The 14,587-nt window shown below is 32.3% G+C and overlaps 1 protein-coding gene across 1 annotated transcript; it reads left to right on the plus strand.

Annotated features, from left to right (window-relative positions):
• Nucleotides 1-206: 206 nt before the first annotated feature.
• LOC106645535 (uncharacterized) lies at nucleotides 207-14,537 on the plus strand. Its single transcript, XM_089588458.1, has 23 exons — nucleotides 207-588; nucleotides 856-1,779; nucleotides 1,978-4,391; nucleotides 9,349-9,532; nucleotides 9,620-9,948; nucleotides 10,138-10,248; nucleotides 10,316-10,468; nucleotides 10,542-10,726; nucleotides 10,803-10,893; nucleotides 10,971-11,153; nucleotides 11,263-11,491; nucleotides 11,580-11,673; nucleotides 11,762-11,964; nucleotides 12,036-12,237; nucleotides 12,327-12,590; nucleotides 12,669-12,788; nucleotides 13,026-13,168; nucleotides 13,237-13,423; nucleotides 13,494-13,581; nucleotides 13,658-13,792; nucleotides 13,883-14,056; nucleotides 14,160-14,273; nucleotides 14,355-14,537. Exons 1-23 carry the CDS (start codon nucleotides 450-452, stop codon nucleotides 14,535-14,537), a joined length of 6,849 nt encoding a protein of 2,282 aa, XP_089444584.1. The 5' UTR covers nucleotides 207-449.
• The last annotated feature ends 50 nt before the right edge of the window (nucleotides 14,538-14,587 follow it).

The following is a 14,587-nucleotide window of genomic DNA, read 5'->3' on the forward strand; positions in this document are numbered from 1 at the left end:
CCCTATACCTACTTGCGTTCTCGCGTAAATGCGTAAACGTAAAAAACCTATTATTATTATACCTATATATATTAGCGGCTTGCGCGCACTGCACACATGTCAATTGTTTTTGTGTAGTAGTGTGTATATATACATGTCGCGCGTTAGATTGACATAACCTGAACATTAGTGTATTTACAATCATTATCACGTTACGGAAGTGCAAACGTAATTTTTATCTTTAGTCATTAAAAGCTCGTTAGACAGTTTTCTTATCATAATCTAATAAAGAGTATTTTTACTGTTCGGTTTAACTGTACTTAAGAGTTTTACTGCAATTATGTAAATATTAAAATCATTTGCTATGAAGAGTTGGTTTTTATTGAATCAATTTTTAACAAATCCACGAGCATAAATAGTAACGTTATAAATTTATTTTGTATTACTCAGATCTTACTGTTATAATAAAAATGTGCGATAAAAATATAAATAAAAGCCCTAAAGAGGTGCTGATGAAATCTGTACCAAAATGCAGTGATGGGACAAAAGTTTTTGTTTTACCTCCAGAGTTGCTGAAGGGGTTGATTAATCGAAGTAAGAAACTCACAGGTAACGTAATTTCAGTCGTTTTATTGCGTTTTATTACAATATTAATTAGCACGAAATGCGTCTTACCATACAAAAAGATTTGAAATGTAAACTGTCGAGATTAAAGGTGCATTTTTTAAAACTATGCATACATATAAACTTTGAAGGTATTAAAATTTATAATGAGGGATACTTATACATTTTGAACACCCTAACAAAATTTAAATGGAGGATTTAATGCTGATGGATAAAGTAATATTTTATTTGTGTATTTCTAACCAATTATAGAGGCTGAGGATAATTCTACTGAAAAATTTGAAAAATCACAAAAACAAAAGGACAGAGGTTTTTGTAGTAGTTATGAAAAAAATGAAGAAAAAACAATTCAAAAGAATGAGAGTAATGACTTGAGAGATGAATCAATCACTGATCCTGAAACGAAAAATGTTAAGCAACTCGACAAGGCAGATAAGAAAAGTGTACAAATCAATGTAAAATATCCATGTAAGGATAAGAGCACAAAAAGTGATAGTATGGATATTTATCAAACTAGTCAAACTGAAGCAACTTCAACCGTGATCCCAGATGAAAATCAATTAAGTTTAGACTACATTATTTTAAACGAAAACTCTCATGGAAAAGTACAGCATGAAAATGAAACTACTGATGGTAAAGATTATATTGAATATGAGGAAATTGAATTTATTGTGGAAGAGATAGTAGACGAACCTGTTAGCACAAAAGTTGCAGTTGAATCTCAAATTTTAAATCACATAAATCTTAGTGATTGTAATGTGGAAAACATTTCCAGTGACAATATCATTAAAATTAATAAAAATGATTCTTTAGAACAGTTTGCTAGGATTGCAGAAAATGAAGAAAAGACTGAAAAAACAAAAATAGTAAGAACTTACACCAATAAACGGAAATTGAAATCCCAAATTACAAATAGTGAATCTCAAACTGAAAGTTTAGAAAACAATAGTATTACTCTATCAAACAGTGTACTGTCTACTATTAAAACATCAAGTAGAGTAACCCCTAAAGGGTCTAAAGAACTAACTACAAATTTAAAAAATATTCCTACAATATCTATAACATCACGAGACTTGGAAAAAAAATCAGAACTAGAAACATCAAATATCAATATAAATGAAGTCAACTTTGAAAAAATACCATGCACGACAAATGTAATAAAAACGAACGATCCAAGTAAATCATCTCATTTTCATTCAACGAATGATTTTAGAAATATGAATGAAAAAACATGTCAATCTTCAAATATCGATGTAAAAAATTCTTCTCCAAAATTTATGAATTCAGCTAGTGTGGATGATGTTAAAACATTAAAAAATGAAAGTATAAAAAATGTTAAATCAACAAATTTGTTTGATGTTAAAATGCAAAAAGATGCTAGTTTTAGTTCGAAATCTACTGATAGCGAAAATATAATGAGTGATGGTATTAAGAGTACGTTCGATCTGTGCGATAAGTCTGAAAATGTTAATTTAGCACTTAATAAAACTTTCGGTTCTGAAAAAAAGGATGTGTTTGATGAATCTGATTTACCAATCTCACAATTTGAAACAAAACTTTCACAAAACATCATTCCAGAAAAATCCAGTTATTCAACCAGTATTTATGATGAACTGGAAAATGTTATGGATGAATCAGTAATATTAAAAAAAAATCAGATTGCCAAAATTGATCAAGAATTAATAGAAGACACCAAAAAATCAGATTTACTACAATTATCTGACGATAAAGATCAAAGACAAAAAAACATATTGAATAACTATGAAAAAAATCCTAAGGCATCTTTTTTCAAAAGCAAATGTAATGATGAAATTAATAAACTTGATAATCAAAAGGAAGGTAATGGTTTGAACGAAAATAATACTTGCACAGAAGCTCTGCCTGAAACAATGGAACAATCTCAAGTGAATCAATTGTCAGATCAAACTAAAAATGATACTGCTATGTCATATTGTTCCATAGACGTTGTTGAACTCAATAATAAAACAAAAAAGTCTTCTGACGTTAATACGTCATTTAATGATACAATAAATTATAAAGTACCTAAAATTATTAGAACTTACAGTATATCTTATTCTAGAAAAGATTCCAAATATAGCGATGATAATGCAGAGGATCTAGCATCGTCGAATAAAATAATTCATAAGAGTTTAGCTTCAAAAATTAATTTCTGTCACAGTAATCCTACAAAACAGTTCGAAAAAAAAATAGAATATACAGCAAATACTACTAGAGAAAGTGATATGCTTGTAAAAGAAACAGGACGGTCAGTAAAATCAGACAGTCTTATTGACGATAACTCGGAGAACTTACTACTCAGAAAAAAAAGAACAAACAATTATTTGGACAAAGTCCAAATTCCATCTGATACTCTTGAAAATTCTGAAGAAAATGTTAATGAAAATTTGAGTTTATTAGTACTAGAAACTAGTACCGAGGTATTGAATAAAAATACGGGTAATTTATTAGAACATAATGGTATAACAAAGAAACGAAGGGGAAGACCACCTAAAACCAGAGTTTCAACTAATAACATAATAAATAATAACGTCAGTAATGAGGCTACGAACAATTTAGGTAATGATTGTAAGGTAGAAAAATTTATTGAAGAACCAATTGGACAAGACAAAAACAATGTAGTATGTACCATTAAGTGTGAAGTGACATCAGATGGAGAAAGTGTAGTTACAAATAGTGTGCCAAAAAAACGAAGGGGAAGACCACCAAAAGTCAGAGTTTCGTATGAAAATGCAGCAGACACTAAACTCAGCAAACTCTACAATGATTCAGGTAATGATTCTTTTGTAGGAAACTTCAATAAAGAATCAACTCAGCAAGACGAGCATAATTTAGAATATACTATTAAATCTGAAGTGATGTCAGATGAAGGTAGCACGGTTTCAAATGGTACATTGAAAAAACGAAGAGGAAGGCCCCCGATAATCAGAGTTTCAAATAGTAGTACAACAGACAATGAGTTGAGTAATAAGGTTGTCAGCCATGATTTAGATAATGATTGTAATCTAAACAAATTCATGAGTGAAACTCCAATGCTAAATGTAAGTAATTTAGGATGTAATACTCAATCTGTAGAAACATCAAATGGAGATACACAACTTTCAAACGATTCATCAAAAAAACGGAGGGGAAAACCACGAAGAAACAGAGTTACAAGTAATAATGTAACAAACGATGAGCTTACTGATATAATAATAAACAAAGATTTAGGTGGCGATTCTAATGTAGAAAAATTTACTCAAGAATCAATTCAGCTAGGTGAAAATAATGCTTGTAAGTCTGAAGAGATATTAGATAAATACAAAGTTCCGAATAGCACATCAAAAAAACGAAGAGGAAAACCACCAAAAATCAGAGTTTCTGAAAGTCAAATGTCTGATGATAAGCTGAGCGATAAGATTGTGTATGATGATTTAGGTAATGATTCTGATGAAGAAAAATTGATTGATGAAGCAACAAAGCCAAATGAAAATAATTTAGAATGTGATTCTAAATTTGAAGAGACATTAAATACTGATAAAAATACTGAAGTTCTAAATAGTGCATTAAAAAAACGAAGAGGAAGGCCACCCAAAAAAAAGTCAAGGTTTGATAATCCAGACGATAAATTTAATGAGGATACACGTGACATTAACTTAGCAGAAACTTTGAAGTCAAAACTAGAAAATGTTAGTATCAAGATTGAAAATAATGTGGAATGTCAAGATAATGTTGAAGAAATTTCGGAACATAATGATACACCAATAAAACAGATAGGCAGACGTTCAAAAGTAAGTATGAAACAATTAATATTACAATCATAGTATAAAAAATTATGATTTTTGAACAAGACTCCACTAAGATTATTTTGTATTTATATATACACAAGCACTTTGCGCCGTTATGGACCTCATTTCGATATCCGTTACATTGCAAAATAAAATTTTTTTTTTTTCGAGAGTTTTTAACTTATGCATTCGCATGACAATGTACAATTTTGGATTTTGCAATATACTTAAAGTATCGTGTACGTTTAAAAAGTATTAACCATATACAACCGCAGGGCGGAAGTAGTTAGTACCAGAGAGAGCAAGTAAATAAGCCTCAGATTGTTTCGTTTTTTTTTTTCGTTGTTTTTCGATACATGGTGCGTTTAGAGTTTTGAAGGATTGCACATTGCAGTTGACACGACAAATCGATTTTCGTTATCACTTATCAGATAATTGTTATAATTAACTTAAGAAAAGGAAAATATATAGTAACAGACTAACGGTAAGAAGGTCCAGGTGCATCAAAGTATAGAACAAATAAAGATATTTATTTAATAACATAAATAAAAGACACACAAGTCATGTGGTTTTTTACAACAAAAGAGAGCGCACACAGGCTCAAGGTTTGTCGTGCTAACGCACTGCACAAGAGTCAAGCAGTGAGTGATAGAGTGATCGAAATTCTGACGACGAAAGTACGAGACGCCGTACGTTGACTCTCAATCTCTTTTCACCTACTTCGCTCGCGATACATAGGATGATTAGGAATATGAACAAAAGATGGCGCTTCTAATAAAGCAATCTTTAACAATCGGCTATCCTAAATGGTTTGGTCCCTGAAACCTTCAATACAAATTTGATTTAAAAAAATACATTACAATAGATACTTAATCATCAAACCTTTCAGGTTTATGAGTGATTCTCTGAGGGTGATTAAAAGTACTAGAATTTACGTGTTTGTTAACATCAACTTGACAATCTCGTTCTCGATTAAAAGTATTAGAATTATCATCAGTATGGCTACAGATATTTTTACCCGTAACGTTCACATTTACAACAAATTCATGTAAGCTATTCGGACTTGAATCATTTTTATTTACATCATTTACATTAGAATCATTTTTATTTGGATAATTTTCATCAAACTTGAAATCATTCATTGAAATTGAAGCATCGAGTTCATGATGAGAGTCGCTAGTCCAAATTTTTAATTGAAACGTATGAGCTGTGGTTACAAAATTACGTCGTCGAGTTTCATTCAAATATTTTACACGGTAAGTATTACTTGGATAAACTTCAACAACGACCAAAGGACCAAAATAAGACAGCTGTAAATTGGTAGAACAACCCGTGGACACATGCAGGAGCTCTCTTCATAAACACGATATCTCCAATTTTGATTTCAGGCGCTTTTCGCCGATTTTTATCGAATACCTCTTTATAACGCAATAAGCTCACTCTCAATATTTTCGCGTGTTTTATTCCGAATGAGTGTTGGATTAACATAATTTTCGGAATGTTCAGTTAACTCTCTCAAAGCTCCTTCTTCAAATCGAGGAATATAACCCAACAAACATTCAAAGCAGTTTTTCCTGTTGCCGCGCTAACAGAAGAATTCACATTACGCTCAATTAACTTTACAGCTTTGTCCCACTTTTGTTCTTTATCCGAAACAGCAATTTTAAGCGCAGGAATAATAGTTTGGTTCATTCGCTCGATTAAATCATTAGCCTGGGGATGTCTAGAAGAGTTTAAAGTGTGTTTGATTCCATGCTTCAAACAAAATTCCTGGAACAAATGTGACGTAAAACACGTGCCCTATCTGAAATAATTCGACCCGGTGCACCAAACTGATTTACAAACTTTTCACATACTTGAACCGTAGTTTTCGCTGAACAGTTTGAAACAGGTTCAAGCATTACAAAACGTGTTAAATTGTCAATCAAACCAAAAATTGAAAAATATGCGTTTTCTCGCTAGAGGACGTAGGAAAAGGACTAACGTGGTCCATATGAACAATTTCAAACGGACGGCGCCCTGGAGGAATGGGATGAAGCTCCCCTTCACCACGATCAGATTTTGACTTCACTAAAATGTATGGCAAACAGGACGTTATGCGTAACCGCACACGCTGCTCGCTAGCTCCACTCTCCTTATTACAGTGCTTCTGATTCACGGACTTTTGATGAATTTCCCGCTCCTGCCGGATTCCTTGAATTTTCATTACTCTCACCAAGTCTTGGAGTATAGCATAGCATCTGTTGATGAATAGCTTTTACTTAAAGCGTACTGAGCAAGATCTTTGGACAAAAGTCCGGAAGCTATTTCATCACGAATTTCTTTGACAGAAAAGTCCAAACCACTACACAACCAAATTTTGTCTAACACATAATCTTGTGACGGCTCACGAGCTCCTTGCACACGTGCTAGCAACATTTTTAATTTGTCACTCCGAGAATTCTTTTACGTAAATGCACTCGTAAAAGCTTCTCTAAACTCAGGAAACCTTGTTACCGTCCCTGACTTTGTTAAAAGCCACTTCAGCGCACCATCTTTTAATCTAGACTTTGCGATGTTAAAAGCAACGGCATCACTCCATCCGAAAAGCAATTTCGAATCTACAAGGTCAACAAGCCACGCACTCGCGCGTTCAGGGCCTTCGTTCCCGGAAAACTCGCGAATCGACTCATGAAGTCCCGGTACTGGTACCGCGCATCATTGAAAATCCCCTACTACAATATTTGATCGTAAGAAATACTACACCAACGTTATATTTGTTGCTTACTAACACAAGAATTTTTAGTGTCACCTTAAGTGGTCTTAAATTTCGTGCCAAGTATAGAGGTTTTAAGATATCAGTACAAGTATTTAGTGACGGTGGTACGGTTTTTTCCCTTACCAACTGTAGCTATGAAAAATAGATGTATCCAGTAGGTGTTTACGTTTTACATAACATACTTGAGCGTAGGTTTTAGACAGACTTGGTACGGGAAAAAACCGTACCAAGCTATGAAAAACTCATAACTAAGTATAGTAGAGGATTTTCAATGAACTCGGTCTTTCCGTGTTAGGTTTTAGACGGACCTGGTACGGGAAAAAACCTTACCAAGCTATTAAAAACTCGTAACTGAATGTAGTAGGGGATTTTCAATAAAAAAGGTCTTTCCGCGCGCGACTGATTTTGCAAACGATCACCCAACGCAATAATTGCTTGAGAGAAAAGAATAGCTTGTGACTCTTGAGAATTACTAGAGTCATCGCCTCGCTGATGTTCCCGGAGACGTTGTAACTCCGCATTAGACGTTGCCAAAGTTTCTTCTCAACGCTGGCGATCACTAAGCCTACCTGCCTTCAGCCTTTCAATTTCAGCAAGAGTCGATTGTAACTGGTCAATTCCATTGTTAGGCATGTTATCGGTTTCACCATGTAGAAAGTACAATAAATCGTTATTGTTTACGAAAGTATCAAGCTCGTCTTTCATGCACAGTTTACACACAGTTACTACGCACGCGACGTTAAGTCTTTAATAAAAAACCCTAGCACACAGCACGCGCTAACTACTGTACTTAAAAAAGTACAAACAACACAACAGCGACACTAGCTTGACCGTTGCATGTAATTTTTTTTTCTGTTGACTCAAAAAAAATTACGCACGTACACACTGAATATTCTTCTTTTCTTCACACTGCGAATATCACTGTCTTTTTATCCACAGGCCTCATTCTAGTCTGTATCCCACTTCTGAATTGTTGTAATTAACTTAAGAAAATGAAAATATATAGTAACAGACTAACGGTAAGAAGGTCCAAGTGCAACAAAGTATAGAACAAATAAAGATATTTATTTAATAATATAAATAAAAGACACACAAGTCATGTAGTTTTTTACAACGAAAAAGAGCACACATAGGCACAAGGTTTGTCGTGCCAACGCAATGCACAAGTACGGAAGCTATTATCCGCCATCTAAAGGCAAGCTGCTTGCTTTTCTCAAAATAAGTAGGCTATGCAACTACTTGCGTTGCCCAAAAAGCATAATCAAAACAAAGCGTCATAACCTGTTTTCGGATCTTTCAGCAAATATTTTTACAGTATTTATTAATTTTGAGAGTACATACATCAATTTTAGTAAACGGGTAACTATTATGCTCATCCATTTATTAAATTAATAATTATTAATAAATAACACAAGAGCCTATCACCCGATGACCCAGGGCGCTTACTGGTATCTCTATTAAATAATAAAATATTAATTAACAGTACAAGCACCTATCTCCAGATGACCGTTGTGCTATAAATTAATAATATATATCGTTTAATAAAGCGACCAGTAAGCGCCCCGGGTCATCGGGTGAAAGGTGCTTGTGTTAATAATTAATACTATATTATTTAATAGAGAGGCCAGTTAGCGCCCCTGGTCATTGGGTGATGGCACTTGTGTTATTAATATTACAATTTTTAATTTTCGCGCGTCTTTGGCAATGCCCCGGAACATTCTCCCTAGATCGTATATGTAGCTATACATATACGATCGGAAAAAGTTCCGATATTGAAATTGAACCCGCATAACAGAACGCTGGGCCTTAATAGCTTATGGGCTTGTATCTGCCGTCAGATGGCGGTAGTGTGCCAAGGTAAGATTTTTACATTTTCAGAGAATCAGAGAGAACTATTTCTATATATTGAATGCATATACAGATATACAGTTAAAGTTCTGTGGAAATCTTACATGGGCACACTATCGAATATCGATCAAGACACGTCAAGTGCAGTTCATCTGAACAAATGAACACACACGTGGTACTTACTGAGGTCTGAGGCTTACAAGCTCTCGTGTAGTGAGTAAGTAAATAAGTACTTGCACAATTATTTTAGCGGAATAATAGTAACTATTTTCGCCCCATTGGCATAAAAAGAATAAAAATTAATAAATGGTATCCGTGAGTTTCCTTACCTTTACATTTATTTTGCTCTTACAGGCCTATTCGCTATCAGCAGTATCGCCGGACTGCTCAGACAGTCACGAAAATTCAGGTGAAGAAGATTATTCAAAAAACAAGAATATGGATCAAAGAAACGTCCGAAAGAGTGGCAGAGGACGACCTCTAAAATCAAATGAAATTGTTTCTGATGATTCAAGCAAAGGTGACGAAGCTAATGCAGGTATTATGAAATTTTTACTAATTTTTATTGTTTATTCAAATTTAAATTCAACTACTTACTTGAACATGGTTTGCCAATTTGTTTTAGACAAGAAAAAAAGATTTAGTTTGCGTGACAGGACAAACAAACAAAAAATTACCCTGCAGAAATCTGATTCAGATGATAATAGGAGTTTCATGAGTGAACCAGATGTAACCGATGATCTTAGCAGTGCCAGTGAAGGTAGCAGAGTTGTATGTAAAAAAAAAAAATACACAAGGGTCAATGTACGTAGGAAAAGAGGAAGACCTAAGACAAATCGGGAAGAAAAGAAGAGTGATAATGATTATGTACCTGACCGTTTACAATCATCTAGGTCCTCAAGAACTAATAAACTCAAGCTTGATACATCTACAGAATCCAACAAACTTTCAAGCGTAAGTTCTTTTTACATTAAGTTTAGCATAAAAAATTATATTTTCTTTTTTGTTTACTAAATATACATTTCTCAGTTCTTTTTGTACTTTTTAAATATGTTACATTTTTAAATTGTATTTGATTAACCAAGTATTAAGGACTCGTTATATCTCTATTCACTAATAAAATTTTTTTTACTAATATAATAGGTATTGGTCAAATGTGGAAAATGTCATGCAGAATTAAAAAAATCTCTATGGAGCCATCATAATCTTTCAGCACATAATGATTTAGCGTGGCTTGAAGGAACCGAAAATCCAGTAAGTTTAATTTGTTGCATATCTCATAACATAAGTTGACAATTTTTACAATCAATTTTTTTTTTAGAACTATGATAACGACGAGAAGTTATTAAAAAAAGTTTTAGTAAATGCTATTAAAAAACGAAAGGCAGGTCTTATTTGCGAGAATTGCTTAGATACCAAACGCAGTGTCGTGGGATATTTATCACATATAATGTTTTGTGGAAAAAATGATGACGTAAGTCTCTGAATTTTAATTTAACTAATAACAGTAATATATAATGGTGTCTTTTTCTCACATATATTTTTAGGAAATAAGATCATTGATGGTTACTTGTCCTGAGTGTAATGCCATGATTAAACCTTCGTCATTAGAGTATCATGAAAGGATTCATAAACAACAAGCTGAACAAAAGAAATTATCACTTGATGTTTCATTAAAAGAAAGCGCAGAAAATGATGCAGGACAAAAATCAAAAAGGAAGGCTGCTGAAAAGTAATACTTTAAATAACATATTTCATATCTCCTAGTATTCTTTTTTTTAAAAATCGATATTTTTTTATATTTTTAGAGCAACTGTTAAAATATTAGAAATCACAGAATTAGTAAAAGGCGATAAAGATAATTTGACCGATAAAACATTAAAAGTTTCAAAATCTTTGGTAAGAGTTAACTACAGTTATAAATTTATTTTTGAACACAACAATTCTTTAAATGCATTAACAATTCAATTTTGCAGAAAAATATTATACAGGTCCCAACTCTAAAGCGAAAAGTTCCTGGTATCGTATTAAAGAAATGGAAACAGGAAATATTAAATAATCAAAATACAAGTTGTAATCAAGTTGGATGTCAATTTTCGAGTAAAGAACTTGATGAAATGATAAATCATTATTCAACTTGTAATTTTACACCTCATAAGGTATATTATTTACCATAACGGGATTGAAACAATTTTTGCACATCACCCAACATCATTTAATTAAAAAAAATATTGATTAAAAATATCTTTTTTTTACGTACTGTTTCAGAACTATTGTTGTAAAATATGTCAATATCAATCAACTTCGGAAGCTGAAATCGTAAAACATGCAAATGAAAATCATTTTTTAGAAGATAACGCAGATCCAAATCTTTCTTTGTCCGATGAAGAGCCCAATAGCGACAAAAGTGAGAATATACAATCTGAATCTGAATCTGAATCTGAATCAAGGAAAAAACCATCTAAATCAAGTGTATATAAAAAAAATAAAGATTTGTGTAAGTTTGGTTTGTTTGTTTTTTTATTTTTTTTATTGAACTGCTGTTTATCGGGGACATTTAAAAATTAATTTTAATTTTTTAATAGGCAGCAAAAGGTTTAAATTTGTACACGAAAACGTAGATGATTGTTTTAAATATTCTACAACATATTATAATGCTTTTATATGGACCTTGAACTCGTAAGTATTTTTGGATCATTTGATTAAATTTAGAAGTGTTTTTAGTCTTGAGTTTGATTGAATTTATGAAATTAAATTTATGTTACAGTGAATTACAAAATTACAAATTTCATTTATTTGATGAATTTACACCGAAAGTATTTAAACTATTGGATTCAAAAGAGGGAATGAATTATATACCGGAACATGAGGAATCAATGGCTACCATGAACAAAGTATTTGATACACGGAAAAGTAACACGGAAACTAAATGGAAGAAATGGAAAAGGTTTGAAGGTCAATGTGTTCAAGGTACTACTTCAAATAAAAATAAATGATTATTTATGTAATTGTTCACTGTAATATATACAATGTAATTTTAGATAATCCAACATTTTTCACTGGAGGACCTGTTTGGGCTATTGCGTGGTTACCAATACCTACTTATTTGACGTGTTCTGAAGATGTTAATGAGTTCATTGCTGTCAGTACTCATACTAATATGGACAAAGCATATTCAGTAGGAAAAGCACATTCTGGAAAAAATGTTATTCAAATTTGGAATGTAGGATTCTTAGACTACAAGTAAGTTGCTAGTAATAATATCTATCAGTTAATAGATTATTTAATTTATATTGCATTAAATAACAATTTTTTTATTAAATAATTCACAGAAATAAAAATGCAACAAAACCGAAGCTTGCTTATGCCATTACACACGAAGGAGGTACAGTTTGGTGTATGGAATGGTGTCCATCTGGATGTTATGAACATGAAAAATTACCTGGTTTTATAGAAAAAGATGATCAAACTAAAAGAATGGGGTTGCTGGCTGCAGCTTGCTCTGATGGTAGCATTCGTGTTTATTCACTTATTTTTCCAGAAGGTCTGCCACATGTGAACCAACACTTTATCAAGACAGAAAACCAACAAAATCAGTAAGCCGCAATTGTTGAGTCTAAAAACTTACTTTTATTCTTAAAATTTTTTTAAATATTTTGTTGAATTTTTCATAGGTATCCTATTTATGATACGGAGCCTTCTATAGTACTGGTCACAAATTTGCAGATGTATGATAATAAACGACAAACTTGGCAAGTTACAAAGTTATCATGGACCAAAGAAGATGGGCATAGGTAAAATTACACGTGAAAACTGTTGTGACGTTGCATTAGTTCTCGCTATTAAAAAAAAATCTAATTTAAAAAATTAATTTATCGATTTTCTAAGTTTTTTGGCAACAGTATTAATTCCACGTTAAAAAAATCATGTCTTTCGAGGCTATCAAATAGCTAGAAAACAGCGAGTGTTTATGACAATTTCCCTTTAAAAAAAAATTAAGTAAAAATTAAAATTTCACTTAAAATTTGCAGCGTTATTGCTGCTGGCTTTTCTAATGGTTATGTTGCTCTTTGGAACTTGGTAACAAAATCTCCGATGCTTAGAACTAAAAGAGGAAATACTACTTTTTTAATGCCATACAGACATTTTCCTGCACATCTACATGCTGTTACAAGTAATTATGCTTAGTATGAAAATATGTATTGTAAAAGAATTTTATTTCATAACTTAATTTGATTGCAGTGGTATGTTTAGTGGCACAAGACAATCACAGATTCTTAGCAACAGGCAGTATGGATAGATTGTATAAATTTTGGGACTTGGAAGATATCACTAGCCCAAAAAATACTTTTAAAAAGGGCATCATCTCAGACGGCGCATGGTTGAACCATTGGTGTTGTTCTATTATCACTTGTGACGATGCCCTGAAGTAAGTGAATATACAGATCACTTAAAATTGATAATTGTTTATTTTTAACTTTTGAATATTTTACTCTCAGTAATGGACATAATTACGTGAACTGCTTGCCGCTTCGAGATTACACTTATAAATTTTTCAACCTTTTACCAACTAATTCACCAAGTTTTGTACGTATTATATTGAATTTTAATAATCATTAGAAATAACTGTCTAAATTTCATCAATCAAAACATTTTTCATTAGACTGTATCAGCATCTGATTTTGGAAATAGTGTTGCATGTGGCACCCTTGCAGGTGAAGTTCTTGCAATTTTCCCTTATCAATTATTGTACATTGCAAGCATGGAAAAAACGTTGATGCGCAAACGTTTGCATAGTGTAAGAATTCAGTTGAACCTGTACATGCGCATACGTGCATATAACATATAAAGTATTATCATTTTAATGACCGGCTTTTTTCCTATGTAGATCGTATCTTCTGTGGAAATCGTTGATTTTGAAAATGAAAAAGAGCGCACCACACAATCTGAAAATCATGTGAATGTAGCAAATCGAAAAAAGAAAACAGATTGTGACCTCACGTCATTGTCTTACAGTGAAGTTGAAAATCGTTTCGGGTTGAAATTTTGTGACAAAATGGCAGTATGTAATTAATTAAGCTTTTTTTAAATCGAAAAAACGTTTTAAAAACAATCGAGAAAATTCTGAAAATTATATAATTAATTAAATATATTTTAATTTTTAGAATTTCCAGAAAGAATGGTATGTTCTAAAAAAAAGTCAAAGACGTAAAACTCTTGCATGTGAAGCAATGGAGGAAGTGCCACTAGAACAGTATCCATTTATGGCTGTAAATAGGGTTTGTAACATTGTTCGGATACTGGCGTCATAAAAAAAACTTAAAAACATTTTTATTAAGTTGAAATTATAATTATTACAGGTTTCATGGAGTCCTAATGCTCGGAGTTTCTTATGGCTTGCCGTGGGTTATCAAAACGGCTTCATCCGGCTTATTCCATTTAAAGCTAAAAATTCAGATACAGCGTTACAGTGGGATAATTTGTTAAAGAAGCATGTCAAAAAGCTCGAAACTCAAGAGAAACAGTCTACAATAGTTTTATGAGTATTTATGAAAGTAGAGGTGAACGGGTTTATTATTATTATTATTATTAT

The sequence above is a fragment of the Copidosoma floridanum genome, unplaced genomic scaffold, assembly GCF_036245765.1.
Source record: "Copidosoma floridanum isolate Cflo_tuat_1 unplaced genomic scaffold, Cflo_Japanese_pri ptg000001l, whole genome shotgun sequence".
NCBI lineage: Eukaryota > Metazoa > Arthropoda > Insecta > Hymenoptera > Encyrtidae > Copidosoma > Copidosoma floridanum.

Coding starts and splice junctions, on each gene's coding strand:
- LOC106645535 (XM_089588458.1), top strand. CDS start 450: ATGTGCGATAAAAATATAAATAAAAGCCCTAAAGAGGTGCTGATGAAA. Junction 10,894..10,970: donor TAAAAGTTTCAAAATCTTTG/GTAAGAGTTAAC, acceptor TCAATTTTGCAG/AAAAATATTATACAGGTCCC. Junction 12,591..12,668: donor ACAGAAAACCAACAAAATCA/GTAAGCCGCAAT, acceptor AATTTTTCATAG/GTATCCTATTTATGATACGG.